At 43.8% G+C, this 23029-nt stretch overlaps 1 protein-coding gene across 3 annotated transcripts in view; it reads left to right on the forward strand.

Annotated features, from left to right (window-relative positions):
* Positions 1-23029, forward strand: part of LOC138982224 (M-phase inducer phosphatase-like) — a 42900-nt gene that overhangs the window by 14667 nt on the left and 5204 nt on the right. For 2 of the 3 annotated variants that reach the window (XM_070355453.1, XM_070355455.1), the window contains 10 exons: positions 9141-9332; positions 10157-10300; positions 10881-11015; positions 12698-12790; positions 13155-13322; positions 15384-15491; positions 15985-16047; positions 16560-16658; positions 21596-21729; positions 22797-22914. In XM_070355453.1, the coding sequence (XP_070211554.1) occupies positions 9141-9332; positions 10157-10300; positions 10881-11015; positions 12698-12790; positions 13155-13322; positions 15384-15491; positions 15985-16047; positions 16560-16658; positions 21596-21729; positions 22797-22914 (1254 nt within the window). The remainder of the gene's footprint in view (positions 1-9140; positions 9333-10156; positions 10301-10880; positions 11016-12697; positions 12791-13154; positions 13323-15383; positions 15492-15984; positions 16048-16559; positions 16659-21595; positions 21730-22796; positions 22915-23029) is intronic. The other variant, XM_070355454.1, reaches the window with a different exon arrangement.

Below are 23029 nucleotides of genomic sequence, written 5' to 3' on the forward strand. Positions count from 1 at the left end.
CAACGCAGCAAGACCGTATACTCGTAGCATCGTCACTCCACCGCCCGTGGCAAAGGCAGTGCCCGTGGAATTGACAAGAAGAGCGGGGTATTCGTTGCGCTGAGAAGGATAGCACGCTTTTCTGTACCTCTCTTCGTTTTAACTTTCTGAGCGTGTTTTTAATCCAAACATATCATATCTATATGTTTTTGGAATCAGGAACCGACAAGGAATAAGATGAAAGTGTTTTTAAATTGATTTCGAAAAAAAAAATTTGATAATAATTTTTATATATTTAATTTTCAGAGCTTGTTTTTAATCCGAATATAACATATTTATATGTTTTTGGAATTAGCAAATGATGGAGAATAAGATAAACATAAATTTGGATCGTTTTATAAATTTTTATTTTTTTTTACAATTTTCAGATTTTTAATGACCAAAGTCATTAATTAATTTTTAAGCCACCAAGCTGAAATGCAATACCGAAGTCCGGGCTTCGTCGAAGATTACTTGACCAAAATTTCAACCAATTTGGTTGAAAAATGAGGGCGTGACAGTGCCGCCTCAACTTTCACGAAAAGCCGGATATGACGTCATCAAAGACATTTATCAAAAAAATGAAAAAACGTTCGGGGATTTCATACCCAGGAACTCTCATGTCAAATTTCATAAAGATCGGTCCAGTAGTTTAGTCTGAATCGCTCTACACACACACACACAGACACACGCACATACACCACGACCCTCGTCTCGATTCCCCCCTCGATGTTAAAACATTTAGTCATAACTTGACTAAATGTAAAAAGAGTGACCATGGCCCGTCAGGGGGTCAAGGCCAGATCGAGATTGAGGCTGCCTTCCGTATGCGCGCGCATACGCCGCCATTTGTATTCATTACTACCTCAGCGTTTCAGACGTGGTGGTCGCTTTTCGTAACGCTCCGGCTGTTTGGTAGCCTTTGTGACTGGGTCTTGGACTTGGTTACATCCCCCTTGGTTTTTACATTTGACTAAATGTTTTAAAGGTACTGAACTTGTCAAATCCAGGTGCACGGAGCCCCTGGGGCTTTTAGTCATACATCAGGCAGCTATCCGTTAGAAGAACTACCAAGTTTCATTGACTTGCACCCAAAGAATCAAGAACTGCGATTTTTTTACGAATTAATTTCGTACTCGGACCCGGCTGGTCTTGACCTATTTTTGGATATAGATTTAGATCAGGTAGATCACCACATCATGCACAAAAAGACACGTCACTAGCAAACTATGTCAGACGTCATCATGAGTTTGTGTAAAACAAAATGGAGGCCGGAATCACTCAGTTGAATCGAACTCCGACCAAACACCACGTAATAACTAGGTTAATTTATGCACTCGCGTGAACAAGAAACTGTCGAGCTTCACAGATGTCGTCGTTGGGTAGTTTTGGGTTTGTTTTACTACCATAGGAGGGTTTTTGAACTGTAAATGCACTCAGCTGCAACAAAAACGCAAAACGAAGGCTGTGAGCTGCACTGTGCCTTTAACATAGAGGGGGAATCGAGACGAGGGTCGTGGTGTCTGTGCGTGTGTGTGTGTAGAGCGATTCAGACTAAACTACTGGACCGTTCTTTATGAAATTTTACATGAGAGTTCCTGGGTATGAAATCCCCAGATGTTTTTTTCTTTTTTTCGATAAATGTCTTTGATGTCATATCCGGCTTTTTGTAAAAGTTGAGGCGGCACTGTCACACCTTCATTTTTCAATCAAATTGATTGAAATTTTGGCCAAGCAATCTTCGACGAAGGCCGGACTTCGTTTTTGCATTTCAGCATGGAGGCTTAAAAATTAATTTATGACTTTGGTCATTAAAAATCTGAAAATTGTAATTAAAATTATTTTTTTATAAAACGATCCAAAATTACTTTTATTTTATTCTTCATCATGTTCTGATTCAAAAAACATATAAATATGTTATATTCGGATTAAAAACAAGCTCTGAAAATTAAAAATATAAAAATTATGATTAAAATTAAATTTTCGAAATCGTTTTAAAAACAATTTCATCTTATTCCTTGTCGGTTCCTGATTCAAAAAAACATATAGATATGATATGTTTGGATTAAAAACACGCTCAGAAAGTTAAAACGAAGAGAGGTACAGTAAAGCGTGCTATGCAGCACAGCGCAACCGCTACTGCGCTGAACAGGCTCATCACTTTCACTGCCTTTTGCACTAGCGGCGGACTACGGTCATTGTGAAAAAATGCAGTGCGTTCAGTTTCATTCTGTGAGTTCCACAGCTTGACTAAATGTAGTAATTTCGCCTTACGCGACTTGTTTCTTCTTCGTCTTTGACTTCGCAGCCTGTTGTGGTCAGGTCTTTCCTTATTTTACATGGTTTTCTGGCTACATTTGGCCTCAATTTGTACTTGTAAAAATGTTTGAACAAAATTTTTCTTGAGTTCACTTTGTCATGGCCGATAGCGGCAGGAAGAAGCATCCTCCCAAGCAGGTACCTGCTGAGACTTCTAAGAAAACGCCAAGGAGACCGAAGCATTCAGTCCAGGCTGTTATTAACGTTTTAGAGCCATCTTCTAAAAAATGCATTGATGTTTTGGTTGATTTGCCGGTGACCTCCATTTTGCCGGCTAAGTCCTCTGACAAGTCTGTTAAGGACGATAAAGTTCAGGTTTGGTCGCTGCGGACGTTGCTTCCTTGCTTTTGTCACTTAGCTCGCAGGTTAGCTCTCTGGCTTCTGAAATTTCCTCAACGAGAGCTGAGCTACGGGCTCTTCCTTCCGGTATGGCGGATGTTGATTCGCTGGCCAAAGTGGACCCTTCCCCTTCCGCCACGGTCACCCACGCTGATGTTCACACGACGCATGATCATGATGCCTTTGACGTTCACTCCCCCTCGATGAGTGTCCGGTCTTCCGTTGTGCCTGTATCTTCTCAAGGTATGTCAGCTCCACGAGTAACCGGGTTTTCCCACCAAAGTGGAGCGCGGTCTCAGGAGGAAGTAACCCCTTTCGTTGTGCGACAGGGTGAAAGTTCTGATCTCCGGGCTGGTCCGTGCTGTTCAGTCGGTCGGTCAGTTCGGGGTAGGGACTCTGAGATTCGCACGGAAGATCTGTTATTCCCCGCCCCGTCACAAGATGTTCGGCCGGCAGATCAGCTTCCGCTTCCGCCCGGGGGGCAGGAAGAAGTCAGTAAGGGTGGCTTGCATTCGGTTGATTAACCACGTTCGCCTTCCCTTCCGGTTGACTCTTCTTTGGACTATGGTAGTCAATGTGGGGGTCAACTTCCGGATTGCACGGAAGTGCATGAAGGTTATACTGACGATGGTGCTTCCGCTGTGGAGGAAGGCATTTATTTCAGGTTGCCGCAGAGGTTGTCAAACGCGGTGGCGTTGGCAGCGGAAAGGGCTTCCAGGTATTTTGAGGAGGGAGTGGTTGAGTCGAAACTTCAGTACTCTCCACCACCTTCTGCACTCAGTGATTTCCGCGGGTCCAAGGAGACTAAATGCTCTTTCCGCTTTTGGGAATCTCCGTCTGTGGCTTTTGAGATGGCGAAGGTTTTATCCAAATCACGCACTCAAGTGGGAGTTCCGAGTGTTACGGTGCCTTTGTTGTCACAACACAGTCCGGCTCCTGATTCTGCTAAGCCTTGGCTGGCTCAAGTGGATCAGCAAGCTGCTTCCTTTTCAGCCACCAATCGGAAGTTCCAACTTGAACGCACAGCCCATCAATCTTGTTGATTCTTTTGCGCTGCCACGTTCTGCTCTTCCGGTCACACCGGAACTGGCCATTCTGAGGGAGGACGGGTATAGTAAGGACAGGCCTGTCCCTTACACCGAAGTCTCTCTTTTGGCATTGGAAGAAACTGGACGTTCTCTTCTGGAACTAGCTTCCGTTTCGGAATCTCTTCAGAGATCGTTGTCAAGGTCTATTGCACCGTCTCTTGACCCATTCGAGTTCCGTTTCGATGCTTCTTCGGTGGATGTGACTACCCTGTTGGTACACTCATGCAGTACATTCTCGTAGATCGGCCTTTCTTTCGGGCTCTAGGATCAGAGATAAGGGAACAATTGAGAATCTGAAGGTCTCACCGTTCACGGAGGGGTCTCTGTTGGGTCGTCCCTCGCTGGACGCTTTGCAAAAGGAGACTCAGGACGCGAGAGATTTGGCCATTGCTCGGATCGCGCACCAGGGCCTTCCGAGCAAGCCTCAGGGTCAGCTAAAGGCCCAGTCCTCTTCCTCTGGTGGGGGCAAGGCACAGAGCCAGAGCTTTTCTTCACGATGTAGGGGGCGAGGCGCTCCCTATCAGAAAAAAGGTCCTTCTTTTGGTGGCTCTAGGGGGTCGGGGCATAAGCCCCATCCCCAATGATGCCTTCCCGAACCTCGAATCCCCGTAACCCCCACCATTGTGGTGGCGGGAGGCCCCTCCAGGGCCCTCACTTCCTGGTCGCGCTTGGTGGCCAGCGAGTGGATTCGGGGGATAGTGAGTTCGGGATTCCGTCTTCTCTGAGGAAAAGGCTCCTCTGACCAGGATACCTCCGCCTTTCAAATTCCCAAGAGACCTGGAGGCCAAGTGTGCAGTACAGGGAGAGGTGGCCTCGCTCCTTTTGAAGGAAGCGATCGAGAAGGTCCACGATCAAGGGTCTCGGGGCTTTTATGGCCGCCTGTTTGTGGTTCCCAAAGCTTCGGGAGCATGGCGACCTGTACTCGATCTGTCACTGTCAGCTCTGAACAGATATCTCCCGGTGGTGAAATTCACTATGGAGACCCCGGCCTCGGTGAGGGAGGCTCTCCGACCAGGAGACTGGGCCACCTCTGTCGATTTGACAGATGCCAATTTTCACGTCCTTATGCATGCAGCGGACAGGAAAGGGCTGCGCTTCCGATGGGGAGACAGAATATTTCAATTCCGAGCTCTTCCGTTCGGTCTCTCTCTCTCTCCTTGGATATTCACCATGATCGTTCGTCAGCTCTGTGCCCTGGTGAGGCAAGAAGGGGTACGATTGAGGGCCTATCTGGACGACTGGCTCATCCTACATCAGAATCAGGTCCTGTGCAGAACACACACACAATTGATTCTCAGGCTGGCTGCCTAAATGGCGGGGTAAAAACGGTCATACACGTAAAATTCCACTCGTGCAAACCACGAGTGCAGGTGGGAGTTTCAGCCCACGAACGCAGAAGATTCTCAGGCAGGCTTGGCAACTAGGCTTCACAGTGAATCTGCTGAAGTCAGAGTTGGAACCGTCCCAGAGTTTCACGTACCTGGGGATAGTGTTCAATACTCTAGACAGGTCAGTCCGCCCTTCTCAAAGAAGAGTGGACAAGTTGCAGATGCTGTTCGCTCTCTTTACGGAAAGAATCAATCCACAGCTCGGGAATTATCCTCTCTGATGGGTCAGATGGAATCCATGGCTCCGCTGGTTCCGCTTGGCAGAGTAATGTTCACAAAAGGCCGTTTCAGGCAGCTCTACAGGCAATTTGGAATTAGCGACTCAGGGCTGGAACGTCCAGGTCGAGTTGGGGAACTGGTTCGGCTGTACCACGAGAGTTTGGCTTCTTTCCTGGGTTTCGCAGGGAGTGCCCATTGCTCCCCCTTCCCCGGAGAACGATCTGTTCACAGATGCCTCCCGGAAAGGTTGGGGAGCACATCTGGCAGAGCAGACGGCGTCAGGTCTTTGGGATGCCAGTCACAGCTCTTGGCACATAAACACGCTGGAATTAGAGGCTGTGGCTCTGGGACTTCAGGCATTTCTGCCTCTGCTGACAGACATTCATGTCAGGGTACACACGAACAACATGACTAGCGGCTTACATCAACCGTCAGGGTGGGACTCGGTCTCTGAGTCTGTCAGACAGTGCGTGTCGCATTCTGATTTGGTGCAGCACTTATCGCATCCTCCTTTCAGCAAAGTATCTGCAGGGCAGCCTCAATGTTTTGGCAGATGCCCTGAGCAGGGGAGACAAAGTCCTACATTCAGAGTGGACACCGTCTCACCAGGCTTTGCATCGTCTCTGGGCTCAGGTGTACAAGCCGTTCATAGACTTGTTTGCGACATGGTTTTCCACCAGACTATCACTCTTTGTGTCCCCATTTCCGGACCCGCAAGCATGGGGGGTAAACGCTCTCGAGATTAGTTGGACAGGCCTAGTGGCCTATACCTTCCCTCCCTTTCGTCTTCTGGGCAGAGTTGTGAGAAAAGCAGATCTCGAGAGACCAGCGTTAGTGCTGGTTGCCCCTCTCTGGCCCAGCCATCACTGGTATCCAGACTTACTCCGCCTCGCGATTCGTCCGCCGATTCCTCTCGGAGTAAGAAAGGGCGATCTGGTGCAACCTCGGTCGGGAGTACCGCACGAAAATCCACAAGCTCTTCAGCTTCACGGGTGGATTCTGTCAGAGTCTCTCTGCTCCGTGCAGGCGCCTCAGCCTCCACTTTGAAGTTGGTGCAGCACTCTCACAGGGATTCGACCAGATCTGTGTATTCTTCACACTGGTCGTCCAGGTCTAAATGGTGTTCGGATAACGGAGTTAATCCTTTGTCTCCTAGGTCAATGCATGTGGCTAATCACCTGGCTTGGCTAGCTGATCAAGGAGGTTCTCCCTCTTCGCTTAGAGTTAGGAGATCAGCGATCTCGTCTACGCTCAGGCAGTTAGGTCATAAAATTAGTCTTGGGGTCGTCATTGCTAGTGTTATCAAGGGCGCTTCCCTTGTGGATAATAGGTCGTGAAAAGTGGGATATGCGCCGAAATGGCTGCAATCTGCTGGCCGATGTGAATGCGTGATGTATTGTGTAAAAAAATTCCATCTCACACGGCATAAATAAATCCCTGCGCCTTGAATATGTGCGCAATATAAATTGCATAAAATAAAAAAATAAAAAATAAATCCCTGCGCTTAGAACTGTACCCACGGAATACGCGCGATATAAGCCTCATATTGATTGATTGATTCCCTGGACACAGCTCGTGCTAAGTCACAGCTCCCGGCTTGGGACCTGTTTTTGGTTTTGCGATTTCTTGCCTCTGGGGACTTTGAGCCTCTACATACGGCCAGTTTGGCTAATGTGACGCGTAAGGCTTTGTTTCTTGTTCTGCTTGCTACCTCTAGACGTGGTAGCGAAGTTCACGCGTTATCTGGACTTTCTAGGGATATTTCGTTCGAAAAAGATGGCTCTATTTCTCTTAGATTTAGGCCGGATTTTATTGCTAAGAACCAGAAGCCTGGTCAAACATCCCCTCTTATCCGCATTCCCCCCTTGAGCAATGTACTTGCTCCTGGAGACCCTGACTTACAGTATGTAATTGTCCTGTTAGGGCACTCAGCAGCTACCTGTCTCGGACATTGCCTATTCGCGCAGAAAATCAAAAACTGCTATTTATCTCCCTCAACATGGCTCGGGGGAAAGATATTTCTCGAGTCACCTTGGCTAAATGGGTGTCTACAATGATTAGGCAGGCCTACATTTGGTGGCAAAGCCAGTCAGGTGACAATCGGGCAGTCCTACCTCTAACTGCTGCCAGAGCCCATGAGGCTAGAGCCTGGGCCTCTTCGCTAGCAGTCCTCCGTTCTGGGCGCCTATCAGAGGTCCGAGAGTCAGCTTACTGGCGTTCAGAGGATATTTTCATCAACTACTATCTTAGAGATTTTGCTGGAACTCGACAGGATGGCAGTTCTGCCTTGCCAGCGTTAGTAGCGGCAGGACAGGTTCTCTATTCTTGATATGGTGAGTTCCCCCCACCTATGAATCTGCTTTTTATGTGAGTTGGGATAAGATATGTAATTTAATCAAAAATTTTAGTAATAAATTTTCATTTGATTAATATACTTACCCAACTCACATCGTTTATTCCCTCCTGCCTCCCCGCTATTGGGGTTATATATATATCTAAAAAAAATAAGTGAGTTGGGCTTCGGTTAGAATGAATACAAATGGCGGCGTATGCGCGCGCATACGGAAGGCAGCCTCGATCTCGATCTGGCCTTGACCCCTTGACGGGCCATGGTCACTCTTTTTGAGTCACTTGAGAAAAAGTGACTCTATGTAATCGGTCAGTGTTAGTCTGTCCGGCCGGCCGTCCGGCCGGCCGTCCGTAGACACCACCTTAACGTTGGACTTTTCTCGGAAACTATCAAAGCGATCGGGCTCATATTTTGTTTAGTCGTGACCTCCAATGACCTCTACACTTTAACGATGGTTTCGTTGACCTTTGACCTTTTTCAAGGTCACAGGTCAGCGTCAAAGGAAAAATTAGACATTTTATATCTTTGACAAAGTTCATCGGATGTGATTGAAACTTTGTAGGATTATTCTTTACATCAAAGTATTTACATCTGTAGCCTTTTACGAACGTTATCAGAAAAACAAGGGAGATAACTAGCCTTTTCTGTTCGGCAACACACAACTTAACGTTGGGCTTTTCTCGGAAACTATAAAAGTGACCGGGCTCAAATTTTATGTGAACATGACTCATTGTGTTGTGAATAGCAATTTCTTCCTGTCCATCTGATGCCTCATATAATATTCAGAACTGCGAAAGTGACTCGATCGAGCGTTTGCTCTTCTTGTTTAGAGTTGTCTTCCCTTGTTAGCAAGGGGACGCGTACAGCGTTAGCAGCACTGAACTAGGGTTAATTGCTATATATATGTGAGTTGGGTAAGTATATTAATCAAATGAAAATTTATTGCTAAAATTTTTGATTTCACTCTGTGTGATCGATTTTCTTCTTCTTGCTTCTACATATTATTGTAGCAAAAACGAAATTGGCTAGAGTACGAACTATAACTATGAGGAACTGTTACCATCAACAACCCATATCATTCCAAAGTTAAAAACGGATGATTGGATCATAAAGGCCAACAATGTGGGTGGGTGTGTGTGGCTATTCCTCAAGCCAGAGTTCTGCCAATTTGATTTGTGGTGAAACAGGCATTGTGCCCCGAAAAAATTAAAGATGGAACCATGGTAGAGTAACAATAATCCAATAGTGTCCATGGATTTTTCAATAGTATTCAACACTTTTGTGACAGAGTGTTCATACCCTGTACACATATACCATCAAAGATGGTAGTTTGAGGGTCTATTTTTACTGTCACAACCGCACTTCCCAACAAATCTAGCAGTTTTTCTGGAGTTTCTGATGATTACTGTGTTGCTACAGCCCCCCACCCTTCACCTGGACTGCGACAGCCCAACAGAGTTCCTGGACTCCATGGACACAGACGACCAGTGTCACAGCGCCCCCCTGCCATCCACATCCTCATCCACATCGTGTTCCGATGCTGCCACCTGCAAGCTCAACTTCTTCGTGGAAGAGGGCAGCTCACAGGACAGCGGTCTCGGCCTGGAGAAGGTCATTGCTTGTAGGCAGTTGCCCTCACTGTTAGCTTTGGGGGTTCCGTTGTACGGGTTGGGTTTAGAGGGTGTTGAGTTGGGTTGTTTTGGTTGGTTTCTGCTGTTCTTTTCTGTTTCAGTTGGTTTCGACTTTCTTTGTTAAAGTTGCATTGCAACTACAAGAAAGAAAGTTTTGCTGGTTGGAGGCATGAAGCGGGTTGTCCAAGTCACGTGTGAGCGAGATGGAAGGATGGGTGTGGGCACCTACCGCATGGATGGAAGGATGGGTGTGGGCACCTACCGCATGGAAGGATGGCAATGGCCAGACACTTCCGGTCCATATATCCTGGGCCCAGAGTACATTTATACAACCCACAACTTGGTCCTGAACTATACTACCATTGTTGGAAACGGAGGGAAGATTAAGAAAGCGCCTGACAGCACCAACATAAACTGATGGGGACTGAAGGAATGGACAGCCCAGATTTGCAAAGATGATTGAACTTAAGACATGAAAAACACAGGGTTTGCAGTAACAAAATCATCTGTAAATGCACCAACTTGTATACAATTGCAATCGTCAAACATTTCTCTGGCTTTTGGGCTCATTTGTCTGTTTTGAATCGATTTGTGATTAAGTTTCATACATGACTATTTAAAAAGCAAAATATAAAATGATTACTGCCGTAGCCCATGAAGAAAGACAGTGACAGGAGATGCAGGTGGTCCAGAGACCATGTAAGAAACCCGCATAGCAGATCATGGCTAAGGGAAATGAAACAGCACCAAGTTTATGGAATGGATGGAATTGTTGTTTAAAAACAGCACCTTTTCTGTCCACAGGATCTTGGTTTCAAAATACCTGCTGGTGCAGGACTTCGCCGACGGAAGCAACGCCTCAACGAGATCTCAGAGGAAACTTGCTCACCCCACAAATACTCGCCCATCAAATCTCCACAGAAACGATCCTTGTCTTTCTGCCTCGGTGTAAGTATACACGTTTGCTGTTCTAGAGATTGACAGATAGTTGGTGGACAGTTTCTCATCAGTTTGTGTTCAGTCAATTTATTTTGCTGTGCGCTTGAGTGTGTGTGTGGTTTATGCTAATGTGTCACAGTGTGTGTGCGTTCTTGTGCCCTCATGCGAAATTTACATACAGGTTTACCTGGGGTATAAAAGGCACCTGTGCTTCCGCAGAAGCAGATTTTCAACCTCTTCTGGCAAGGGTCAAATATTGCTTTCACCCTGTCTCAAATATCTTGGAACAGAAAGAAGGCTTTACCTTGAAAGTTGAAAGACAGCAGTCATCTGGAATGTTTCCTTAACATCTGAGTAAACAACTGTAGGCCTGAAACTTTTGCATCAAAAATAGCCTCATTGTGCATGCAACCTGACAGTGCACCCTCAGTTTCTGCGGCTTTCGATAAGTGCACATGTGTGTATTCCTGTGCGTCCTAACCCTTGTTTTTCTGTCAACTTACTTCGGGGAGTGGCTGTACTCATTTCTAACACTTGATGAAAATTGTAGTCTTCTAGATTTTCAACACCTGACGGTGAATGTTTGTAGCCCTTGTTACAGTCGTTCAGAAACGCAAACACAGACGGTGACAGTCCCATCCGGTTAAAGCGGTCGTCACTGACGTGCAACGAAGGAGACGATGACGACGGCTTTCTGGACCTTGTTGACCAAGAAGTTGCAGAGGTAAGACTTTTAGAAGACAGACCAGAAATAGATATGCTTTGTTGTATTTCAAGATTAAATGCAGCAAGATGATTAGAGAGTTGGTAGTACCAGTACAGCAGTCCCTGCAATGTACGGCCCCCGGCGTGAGCGGACACCTGACATGTACGGACACATTTGCTCAGCACGGAGTGTTTTCCTTCTATATTTGCCCCCCCTTAAACGGACACCTGCAAAACGTGGACACGGACACTCATTTTCGGTCCCAACAGCAGGTCATACCTCCAATGTACGGACAGACCATCGTCAAATTTTCACCACAACAAAATCGATAACAGAGCAGTCCGGCTCTTGGTGCAAAGATCACAGCCGCAATGGCGTGACGACAGTCACTGGTAACTTGAGTGCACCTGTACCCATCAGGTGGGGGGGTAGTTTTGGTCAGGAGTGGAGTACATATGCGAAGATGCCAACATGAAACTGCACTGTGCTCTTTATTCTTGTCTGTTGGACGTAAACAACAGAAACCACAGTCGATGAAGGTCCTGAGCGAAAGAGAGTGAAAAACCGGCCACAGTTCTCAGCATCGTGTGTCTGTGTGTAACCTCTTTCATTGACAAGATACTCTTGTTTCCCCTCAGCCTTGACCAGTGAGTCGGTTGCCTAATCTGTGAACCCTTCAGTTGTCTTGCTGTGTCAAAAGTTACGACACAGTCAACTGGTTTTGCTCTGAGTGAACAGTTGGAGCTGACCTCTCTGGCCACAGCCCAACAGTACATGGCTGGAGGGAGTGAGAGAGAGAGGGAGGCGGGGGGGGTGGAGGGGTAGCTGGCTAAGCATTGGAGAGAAATAGAGAGGTGTACTCTTCCACACAATTTCCAAGCATCAGTTGTCACGGCTTGGGGTAGGCATTAGTGAGGGAGAGTGGAAGCTGCCTTATGTACAGTGTATTTCCGACTGAAGAGTGAAAAGTCACTGCCGTGCCACATGATCGTGCCACATGATCGGCATGTAGTCAATAAAGCCAGACAAGAAGAAAATAAATTACATGATTATGACATGCAGCTCTATCTGCTGCTATTTATTCAAACTGGGTTTCAAGCTTATTCTTGCAAAGCATCTGCACACGCTCCTCTGTGCTGTGTTTGTGTGGCTGCTTTCGTATGTCAGTGCATGGTGAGTGTGTTTACTGCCTTGAGGATTTATTTTATCTCTTCTTTTCAACACTTTTCATACAAATCATTTTTACAGAACGTTTAAAGAAGTATTAGGAGTATATTATTGTTTAGTAGCCACAAGAAGTGATTAGCATAGACTCAATCCTGTTGTTTGTGTGTCTCTGTGTGAGTGCATGGGGGAGGGGGTGGTGTGGTCACCCCTCCCGTGACCGGACACCTGCAATATACGGACAGTTTTGCTATAGCCCAAGGGTGTCCGTTCATGAGAGGGACTGCTGTACTACTATGTAGGGATTGTGATGGTACTGTAAGTGACGCAAAGAATTTCTGGTATTTGGTGAATAAATTATGTGTCTGTGAGAGAGAAAGAGAGAGAGAAAGAGGGAGTGTGTAAGAGACAAAGAGAAAGTTCCTGTGTGTGAGAGAGAATAGAAAAGCTCTTTGAAGATTATGAATAAATACATGATGTAAAAGAACTCTTGTATGCTTGGACAATGTTTTGATCACGTTTTTGGCTTCTTTCAGCTAACTGACAATGTGCCCAGTGGACTTTCAAGCTTGTTTACAGAACCTGTTATCAGCAAACCCTGCAGCAGCAAGGATGAATCTACACCCACGGTGAGTAAAAATAGCAAAAGATGAAGCGGTTTGATTTGGTGTAAGGGAGGTTAATTTTCCCCCCTTTACAGACATTGAGTTATCCCATCTCCCCCCTTTCCCCGTCGCGATATAACCTTCGTGGTTGAAAACGACGTTAAACACCAAATAAAGAAAGAACAGACATTGAGTTGGGAGCAACGTAAAGTAGTCTTGACCAGTTCTTCAGAATTCAATTGGTTTTTTTCCAGAGTGTCTGGATCAGTCTGTGTACTCTTGATATTAAGTTTGTACGTGAGAGATGTGCCTTCATTCCTTCAAGCCTTCATTATTTGCTCTGTAGTTACAAGATCAGATTTATTAAAAAGATTCTTTGAAATTGCAGAGTCGGCGAATTCTCCCAGCCAAGCGCTTTCTCAAGAGATCCCAGTCGATAGATGTGGGGTCACGACAGTTCAAACGTGCTGAGCCACCAGAACTGTTTGAGGGTCAGAGCAAGCGATGGAAGTCGGAGCAGACTCATGATGATTCCTGCACAACCAACACTCACAAGGTTAGTAGTTTTGTTCCCCTGCGAACTGTGTGCGCTTTTTAACTGTCGCAGAGTCGGGGGCAAATGAAGAGATGAAGAGAAATATATCACTTACTAGATGAATACCCGCTTCGCCGGGAAGAAGTAGAGCCGAATACCCGGCGAACCGGGTACCCGCCTTCGCCGGTAGTACGGCGGCTTTGCCGGCGCATTGTACGCGATTGACGCCACACGAAGGAAGGGAGATAAACGCGCAAAACACTGGAGAAGATAAGGAAGAGTTACTGGGAATGGATGTACAGAAAAACCAAAATCGGCTGAGCGCTGCGCGCTGAGAGCACGTGTTGAAAATTTTCATTGACCAGATTGTGTACGGGGTCTACCTGAATATGCCCACCAAATTTGAAGCAGATCCATCGAGAACTTTGGCCGTGCATCGCGAAGTGACACAGACAGACAGACCGACAGACACACACACACAAACCGTATATAGATATAGATACTTCTTGTTGTGGCAGGCTTAATCAGCTTGTTCCGTCTTTTCCCTTTGCTTTGAAAAAGATTGATAATGGTTAACCTCAGTCCTTTGTCGGTCTGTGAACTTGTACTGAAACTCAGCTTGTAGTGAGGGACACTTGTAGAAATCGATGCTAGAGATAACATTACAGTATTGAAATAATGTAAAGCACGTTTTGTAGTGAGAGACACCTGTAGAAATCGATGCTAGAGATAACATTACAGTATTGAAATCATGTAAAGCACGTTTTGTAGTGAGGGACACCTGTAGAAATCGATGCTAGAGATAACATTACAGTATTGAAATCATGTAAAGCACGTTTTGTAGTGAGGGACACCTGTAGAAATCGATGCTAGAGATAACATTACAGTATTGAAATCATGTAAAGCACGTTTTGTAGTGAGGGACACCTGTAGAAATCGATGCTAGAGATAACATTACAGTATTGAAATCATGTAAAGCACGTTTTGTAGTGAGGGACACCTGTAGAAATCGATGCTAGAGATAACATTACAGTATTGAAATCATGTAAAGCACGTTTTGTAGTGAGGGACACCTGTAGAAATCGATGCTAGAGATAACATTACAGTATTGAAATCATGTAAAGCACGTTTTGTAGTGAGGGACACCTGTAGAAATCGATGCTAGAGATAACATTACAGTATTGAAATCATGTAAAGCACGTTTTGTAGTGAGGGACACCTGTAGAAATCGATGCTAGAGATAACATTACAGTATTGAAATCATGTAAAGTACGTTTTGTAGTGAGGGACACCTGTAGAAATCGATGCTAGAGATAACATTACAGTATTGAAATCATGTAAAGCACGTTTTGTAGTGAGGGACACCTGTAGAAATCGATGCTAGAGATAACATTACAGTATTGAAATCATGTAAAGCATGTTTTGTAGTGAGGGACACCTGTAGAAATCGATGCTAGAGATAACATTACAGTATTGAAATCATGTAAAGCACGTTTTGTAGTGAGGGACACTTGTAGAAATCGATGCTAGAGATAACATTACAGTATTGAAATCATGTAAAGCACGTTTTGTAGTGAGGGACACTTGTAGAAATCGATGCTAGAGATAACATTACAGTATTGAAATCATGTAAAGCACGTTTTGTAGTGAGGGACACTTGTAGAAATCGATGCTAGAGATAACATTACAGTATTGAAATCCATGCTAGAGATAACATTACAGTATTGAAATAATGTAAAGCACGTTTTCAGTGATAAAAAGATAACACATAATCCATCAATCCATTGTTTATTGTACAGCAGTTTGCAATCAGTTATGGCACTCGGGAGACGATCAGTTTTCAGTAGATAATATATATCAAAGGATTCACTTCAGGCAGCGATCGCTAACCAAGATGCATTTTATCAAAACTGCCGGCAAGCTTGACTATACTTTTGCCTTTGGGGGCTGCAACTACCACAAACACTTGTGTTTTTGCATGAGTTGGCTTTTACATGTATGTCCGTCTTTCCTTGCCATTTAGGCAGTCGTACTTAGTTTTCAGGGGATCTTGACCATACAAAAGTGCTGGTTATTTGACAGGTACACCCAAGGCGTCTGCAGCGATGCCACTCAGAGACAGAAGCCATGATTAAATCTGCTGTGCAAAGATTGACAGAGGAAGCAGATCTTATCGCTGATTCCTCAAAGGTTTGTGGCTTCAAGTGAAGCTTCATGTTGTTAATTTGCAGTGGGTTCAACTGTGCAATGTAATCAGGGAGAGACGATATCCTGTTAAAAAGAAATTTCGATTTTGAGACAAAGATGATAACTGAAATAGGGTATTGCAAAGATGTACCTGTTTCTTTTGCCATGACAAACGAAAGTACAGTGATACTGTTTTAAGGCCTGTAAGACTGAAAAACTAAGGTCTTGAAAGGGAGGTAAATGTATGGGTGTTATGAACAGAAGACCTGAAACACTAGGATTTTAAATGATGGGGATATCTTAAAATAGGGGATCTGAATAGAAAGGTTCCACTGTATTCAGACCACATGCACATTAACCATCATTATATGTAAACATGTTTCTTTGGTAAAGAGGTCACAATAAATGTGTTTGCTTGCTCAGTCTAAAAGAGGATGTGAAGACAGCATTGAGCGTGTGTGAACACTGTGATTGAGTGGGTTTTTCCTTCTTGCAGCCTTGCGTTCTGCCAACAATGAGAGGGAAGCACCAAGATCTCAAAGCCATCACCCCTGAAACCGTGAGTTTTACCTGCATCTTTTTAGTGTTCTGTTCTAGGTTTAGATAATTACACTGATACTTTTTCATACGGCTTTTACCAATGAGTTTTTCCGGAGTTCCTTTAACATACTGCAATCTCACATCGGATGGAATACCATGCTGTTTTACTCATTTGCTACTTGGATATAATACGCTTTTTCAGCGTTGAACGGTTGGGGCATATACTACATGAATTCCTGCTGTTTTTTATGTTATTGGATATGTTTTGAATTTGTTTTTTGGGTTTTTTTACTAATTAACAAGTCCTTGATGGCTTTTTGGCTTTATCTTCGGGCCCGACCTCCTTTACATCTATCAGAAACAGTAAATGATCGCTCACCTCCCCAAAGAGTTGTTTGAATGGATATGAATTGCTCCATAATCACACAGTTAATGGTACGTCTTGTTTGTTCATACCTATATCTGAGTTGTGTTTGACAGTAGAGTGAGTAAAAGAGTGAGGAATACAGTTTGTGGCTGTTGACATTCCAGCTGTCCCACCTGTTGAGTGGAGACTTTGCCGACCAGGTGGAGGAGTATCACGTCATCGACTGCAGATATCCTTATGAGTTCAAAGGGGGGCACATACAGGTCAGTTCTGGCTTCACTTCACTATTGGCTCTTGTTGCCATTCTTCAGCCAAGCGCGTTTAGAGTTTGAATAGTTTCTAGTGTATGCAGCCAGAAAAACATGGTCGTTTTTACATAGTGAGTAAGTGAGTGGCACATGTATCCCACACATTCTGACTCAAACATTTGAACCAGAAATGCAAAATTGAAGAGTGAGTCTCCAAAGAACAAGTGTTTGAAGAGGACTGAGAACTCCAAGAATCAGCATCTTTTTCTTTCCTTTTTACATTTAAGTCAAGTTTTGACTAAATGTTTTAACATAGAGGGGGAATCAAGACGAGGGTCGTGGTGTATGTGCGTGTGCGTGTGTGTGTGTGTAGAGCGATTCAAACCAAACTACTGGACCGATCTTTATGAAATTTTACATGAGAGTTCCTGGGAATGATATCCCCGGACGTTTTTTTCATTTTTTCGATAAATACTTTTGATGACGTCATATCCGGCTTTTTGTAAAAGTTGAGGCGGCACTGTCACACCCTCATTTTTCAATCAAATTGATTGAAATTTTTGTAAAGCAATCTTCGACGAAGGCCGGACTTCGGTATTGCATTTCAGCTTGGTGGCTTAAAAATTAATTTATGACTTTGGTCATTAAAAAAATCTGAAAATTGTAATTAATTTTTGTTTTATATAAAACGATCCGAATTTACGTTCCTTGTATTCTACATCATTTCCTGATTCCAAAAACATTAACAGCTATTGTGTTTTCAGCGTAGCAATAGGGTCCGATATTTAGACGAGACAAGTATAATGCCGACGAGTCGAAGACGAGTCGCATTATACTTGTTCGAGTCTAAATATCGGACCCTATTGCTACGCTGAAAACACAATAGCAATTATATAGCTGTTATGACCTTGATTTGTTGTTCCAAACTTACAAAATGACAGTTTTTGCGTCGATGCGTTGATCTCAGGTTTTGATAGCAGACAAACTTCTTACGCGCATCATGTTCGCGCAGACATGCACACCGCTACACGCTTTCTGACTTTGTAAGAAAAACTGACTCCAAGTGCATTCGACTTCACAACACAGTTGTTGAAACAGCCTTTTAAGTTGTCAGTGTATGCTGTTGTCGATAGAAACATCGCCGTGGTACAGATGGGTGAACCGGAATCGTGCGTCGGCCATTTTTCTCAATATGCTTTTGGATATTGATGTCATGAAGTGGATTGTAGTGTGAAATAAAGGATCTTTTCTGAAAACGTGTTCTGCCCTATCTTTTTACACTGACTTCAAACTTCATACCAACACACTCCAAACACAAAAATTTGGGAGGATACAGACTTATTATTTTCTCCCCCAAAATATAACACGATTCTCCACCTCAAATACATCAATACGAATCAACTTCTTGAACACACAGTTCACACAACATATAGCATTCACTCAATGCATGTAAATACATGTTATAAAGATACTTTCTCAAAGATAGATTAACGCACAAGATAAGGTGCTGACAGACACTCACGAGTTCGTAACACGGCTCACTGCATGTCGTCATTTATACATCCTTGTGTCGTTGAATCCCGTAGATGATGAATTCCCAGAACTTTCCATATAGGTGCCAACACACACCTTTCTCAACGAGAAACATTTCCGCCATTAGCGAAATAAACCGTCGTCGCTACGACCGGTAACGATGGAAACTCCTCCGTTTAGCCATCTCTGCGCCGATGTGGTCTCTCCCCCCACCATCGCTCCGCATTCTCCCGTGTAAGGTCCCTCCCTTGTCCACGCCATGGAAAAACCCTCATGGAACCTCCTAAAGAATTAACCCAAGTCTTAATACACATTCTCTTAAAGTTAAACGATCTCCTCTTCCTAAACTAAAGTCATGTAAACATCTCTCTCATTCATTCTACATTCACATTCCGTCCACAGACAGAATCCAACTATACTTCATCCATGAATCGCTTAATCCATCCCTGACACTACCACACATAGTATCACTGTCTTAAACATAACATAAATGCGTAACAGCAATTATGCTCAAGAATTTACCAACGAAAACCATAATACAATCACAACAAGAATTCTATCAGAGATTCACACTAGAATTTAGTGCACTTTGTATACACTAACCTTTACATTCCAGCTATGTATTCCAACTTCAATAATATACAACATAGTAAATCATTTACCTTAAGAGACCCGTCTCTTGAAAGAGTACTTGTTCCCAGAACAAGACCGACACGCGCCGACAACCTTCCCGGTTGAAAATCTCAAACGCTGTGACGTTATTTACCCCAGACCAGCTACAGTTCTCATAAACACAACTCATGTCAAACTATGGTTTTCTCGTGCAACGCACAAAACCCGTGATAATGCCTCACCCGTCACCTACGCCTCGCACTGCAATATTTAGGGAGGTTAAAACCACGACGTGGTTTCACATCACAAATATGCTACTCACATCTTTGTGACAATTGATTAAAATGGCCGACTTCCGCCGCATTATGCTTTGATGATCGGAAGAGACCATCCAATCACAGCCCCCGAATTCCCCCACGTGTTCATCAGAATAGCTATATATAAATATGTTATATTTGGATTAAAAACAAGCTCTGAAAATTAAAAATATAAAAATTATGATCAAAATTAAATTTCCGAAATCGATTTAAAAACAATTTCATCTTATTCCTTGTCGGTTCCTGATTCAAAAAACGATATTTTTGGATTAAAAACATGCTCAGAAAGTTAAAACGAATAGAGGTACAGAAAAGCGTGCTATGCAGTACAGCGAAACCACTACCGCCTTGAACAGGCTCGTCAGTTTCACTCCGTTTTGCACAAGCGGCGGACTACGGTCATTGTGGAAAAATGCAGTGTGTTCAGTTTCATTCTGTGAGTTCCACAGCTTGACTAAATGTAGTAATTTCGCCTTACGCGACTTGTTTTTAGCTCAAGCTGGATTATATTGTCAAGCTACTCAAATGTTGAACATGAAATGAACATCATTGTAAAGTAGTGTCCGTGACTAGCCAAGTTAACTTAATAGACCAGTGGACAAGAGAAGGTGTCTTATTTGAATTTGTACTCTCACTCGGTAGGCTTTTCATGGCAGATGCAACTGCGTAAAGACTGTAACAGCTTTTTACGAAAACCTACTTAATGGTGTGCAGAATGCGCTGAACATTTTTTAAAACCTACTTTATGCAGAATGCGCTCAACGTTTGTTACAAAACCTACTTTATGCAGAATGCGCTCAACGTTTGTTACAAAACCTACTTTATGCAGAATGCGCTCAACGTTTGTTCCAAAACCTACTTTATGCAGAATGCGCTCGGCGTTTTGTACAAAACCTACTTTATGCAGAATGCGCTCTACGTTTGTTACAAAACCTACTTTATGCAGAACGCGCTCAACGTTTGTTACAAAACCTACATTATGCAGAATGCGCTCAGCGTTTTGTACAAAACCTACTTTATGCTGATGCAGAATGCGCTCAACGTTTGTTACAAAACCTACATTATGCAGAATGCGCTCAGCGTTTTGTACAAAACCTACTTTATGCTGATGCAGAATGCGCTCAACGTTTGTTACAAAACCTACTTTATGCAGAATGCGCTCAACGTTTGTTCCAAAACCTACTTTATGCAGAATGCGCTCAACGTTTATTACAAAACCTACTTTATGCAAAATGCGCTCAACGTTTGTTACAAAACCTACTTTATGCAGAATGTGCTCAACGTTTATTACAAAACCTACTTTATGCAAAATGCGCTCAACGTTTGTTACAAAACCTGCTTTATGGAAAATGCGCTCAACGTTAGTTACAAAACCTACTTTATGCAGAATGCGCTCAACGTTTGTTACAAAACCTACTTTATGCAGAATGCGCTCAACGTTTGTTACAAAACCTACTTTATGCAGAATGCGCTCAACGTTTATTACAAAACTTACTTTATGCAAAATGCGCTCAACGTTTGTTACACAACCTACTTTATGCAGAATGCGCTCGGCGTTTGTTACAAAACCTACTTTATGCAGAATGCGCTCAACGTTTGTTACAAAACCTACTTTATGCAGAATGCGCTCAACGTTTGTTCCAAAACCTACTTTATGCAGAATGCGCTCGGCGTTTTGTACAAAACCTACTTTATACAGAATGCGCTCAACGTTTGTTACAAAACCTACTTTATGCAGAATGCGCTCAGCGTTTGTTACAAAACCTACTTTATGCAGAACGCGCTCAACGTTTGTTACAAAACCTACATTATGCAGAATGCGCTCAGCGTTTTGTACAAAACCTACTTTATGCTGATGCAGAATGCGCTCAACGTTTGTTACAAAACCTACTTTATGCAGAATGCGCTCAACGTTTGTTACAAAACCTACTTTATGCAGAATGCGCTCAACGTTTTGTACAAAACCTACTTTATGCAGAATGCGCTCAGCGTTTGTTACAAAACCTACTTTATGCAGAATGCGCTCAACGTTTGTTACAAAACCTGCTTTATGCAAAATGCGCTCAACGTTAGTTACAAAACCTTCTTTATGCAGAATGCGCTCAACGTTTGTTACAAAACCTACTTTATGCAGAATGCGCTCAACGTTTGTTACAAAACCTACTTTATGCAGAATGCGCTCAACGTTTGTTACAAAACCTACTTTATGCAGAATGCGCTCAACGTTTATTACAAAACCTACATTATGCAGAATGCGCTCAACGTTTGTTACAAAACCTACTTTATGCAGAATGCGCTCAACGTTTGTTACAAAACCTACATTATGCAGAATGCGCTCAACGTTTGTTACAAAACCTACTTTATGCAGAATGCACTCAATGTTTGTTACAAAACCTACATTATGCAGAATGCGCTCGGCGTTTTGTACAAAACCTACTTTATGCAGAATGCGCTCAACATTTTTGACATAACCTTCTTGATGGTGTGCAGGATGCGCTCAACATTTTTTCTCGAGACACCCTGGTGGAGCAGTACCTGAAGAACCCCCGGACCACCACCGATCCCAACAAGCGATTCCTCCTCATCTTCCACTGCGAGTTCTCCTCAGAGAGAGCACCCAGCCTGTAAGTAGTGTGGGCAGGGTGTTAGCACATGAGTTTGTATCATGGTTAGTGAGCTGCTAGTCAGTGTCTCGGTGCCCAGGTTGGACTGCCCTCTTGGGTCAGCAAGCACAATTGATGATGTTTTCCACTGTCGACTTTGTGCGTTTAGACTTGATGGTCCTGAACTGGGTTTTTTATCCATGGTGTAGATCTGTGCTGGAAATACATTGGTTTTTGGCTCACGTAAGTGTAGCCTATGCGATGCTAACTTTTGTCTGTCTGTGCGTGCGTGCGTATGTATGTATGTATGTATGTATGTATGTATGTATGTATGTCTGTGGTAGAAACTTTAACATTTGAAGACGTCATATTCATATTACATTGACGTCACATTATGACGTACGAGGGTTAGACGTCACGCGATGGAATTACTGAAAGTCTCGGTGATTGTTATTTTGAGCGGGCCGAGACTATTTGGCAGTCGTGTCCATGTAAGTAGGCTACATGCAGACAGACAGATCTAGATCTAGTGTCTCGCTTTCTTGCACAGTTTCACCTATGCTCTTTCTGTGTGTGTGTGTGTGTGTGTGTGTGTGTGTGTGTGTGTGTGTGTGTGTATGTGTGTGTGTGTGTGCCGGTGTGTGTGCGTGCGTGCGTGCGTGTGTGCGTGTGTGTGTGTGTGTGTGTGTGTGTGTGTGTTACTGTTTGTCGATTTCTTACGTGAGCCTTGATGGCTTCGCCTCTTGTTTACCTTGTGAGCATCTGCTGACTATTTTGCAGAGATGAAAAGATATTGCTTATGCATTTGAATGCAGACATGGTGAAAGAAGTCAGGGTACTTAAATGAAAGCTGTTGATCTGATTTGAATTGCTCTCTCATTCTAAACCCCAACTTGATTGAATTCAAATATTTATTTATTCAAAACAAAGCATTGGTTGCTATTAGGATAGCAGCCTTATAAAAGCGCGTTGCAGCAACAAAAAAAATCACACTTCAGTGCAGCTAAATACTTAACTGGTTTTGCAAGTTGAGAGTGCAGAGACTGAAGTGATGAGAGTAATCGGTATGTATCCTCTGACGTTTACAGGTACAGATTCCTGCGTAAGTGCGACCGAGAATCCAACAAAGAGTGCTACCCCGTCCTGCACTACCCGGAGATCTACCTCTTGGAGGGCGGCTACAAAGCTTTCTTTGAGAAACACAAGGTGAGGGGACACATTGTGCAACATGAGGCTAATATTCTGCATGCTTCATAGTCTGTGTTATACAGTATTTAAGACAAGATTTTTAACTCACCTGACAGAAAACTTAACACTGCGA

Source organism: Littorina saxatilis, linkage group LG12 (assembly GCF_037325665.1).
Source record: "Littorina saxatilis isolate snail1 linkage group LG12, US_GU_Lsax_2.0, whole genome shotgun sequence".
Classification (NCBI taxonomy): Eukaryota; Metazoa; Mollusca; class Gastropoda; order Littorinimorpha; family Littorinidae; genus Littorina; species Littorina saxatilis.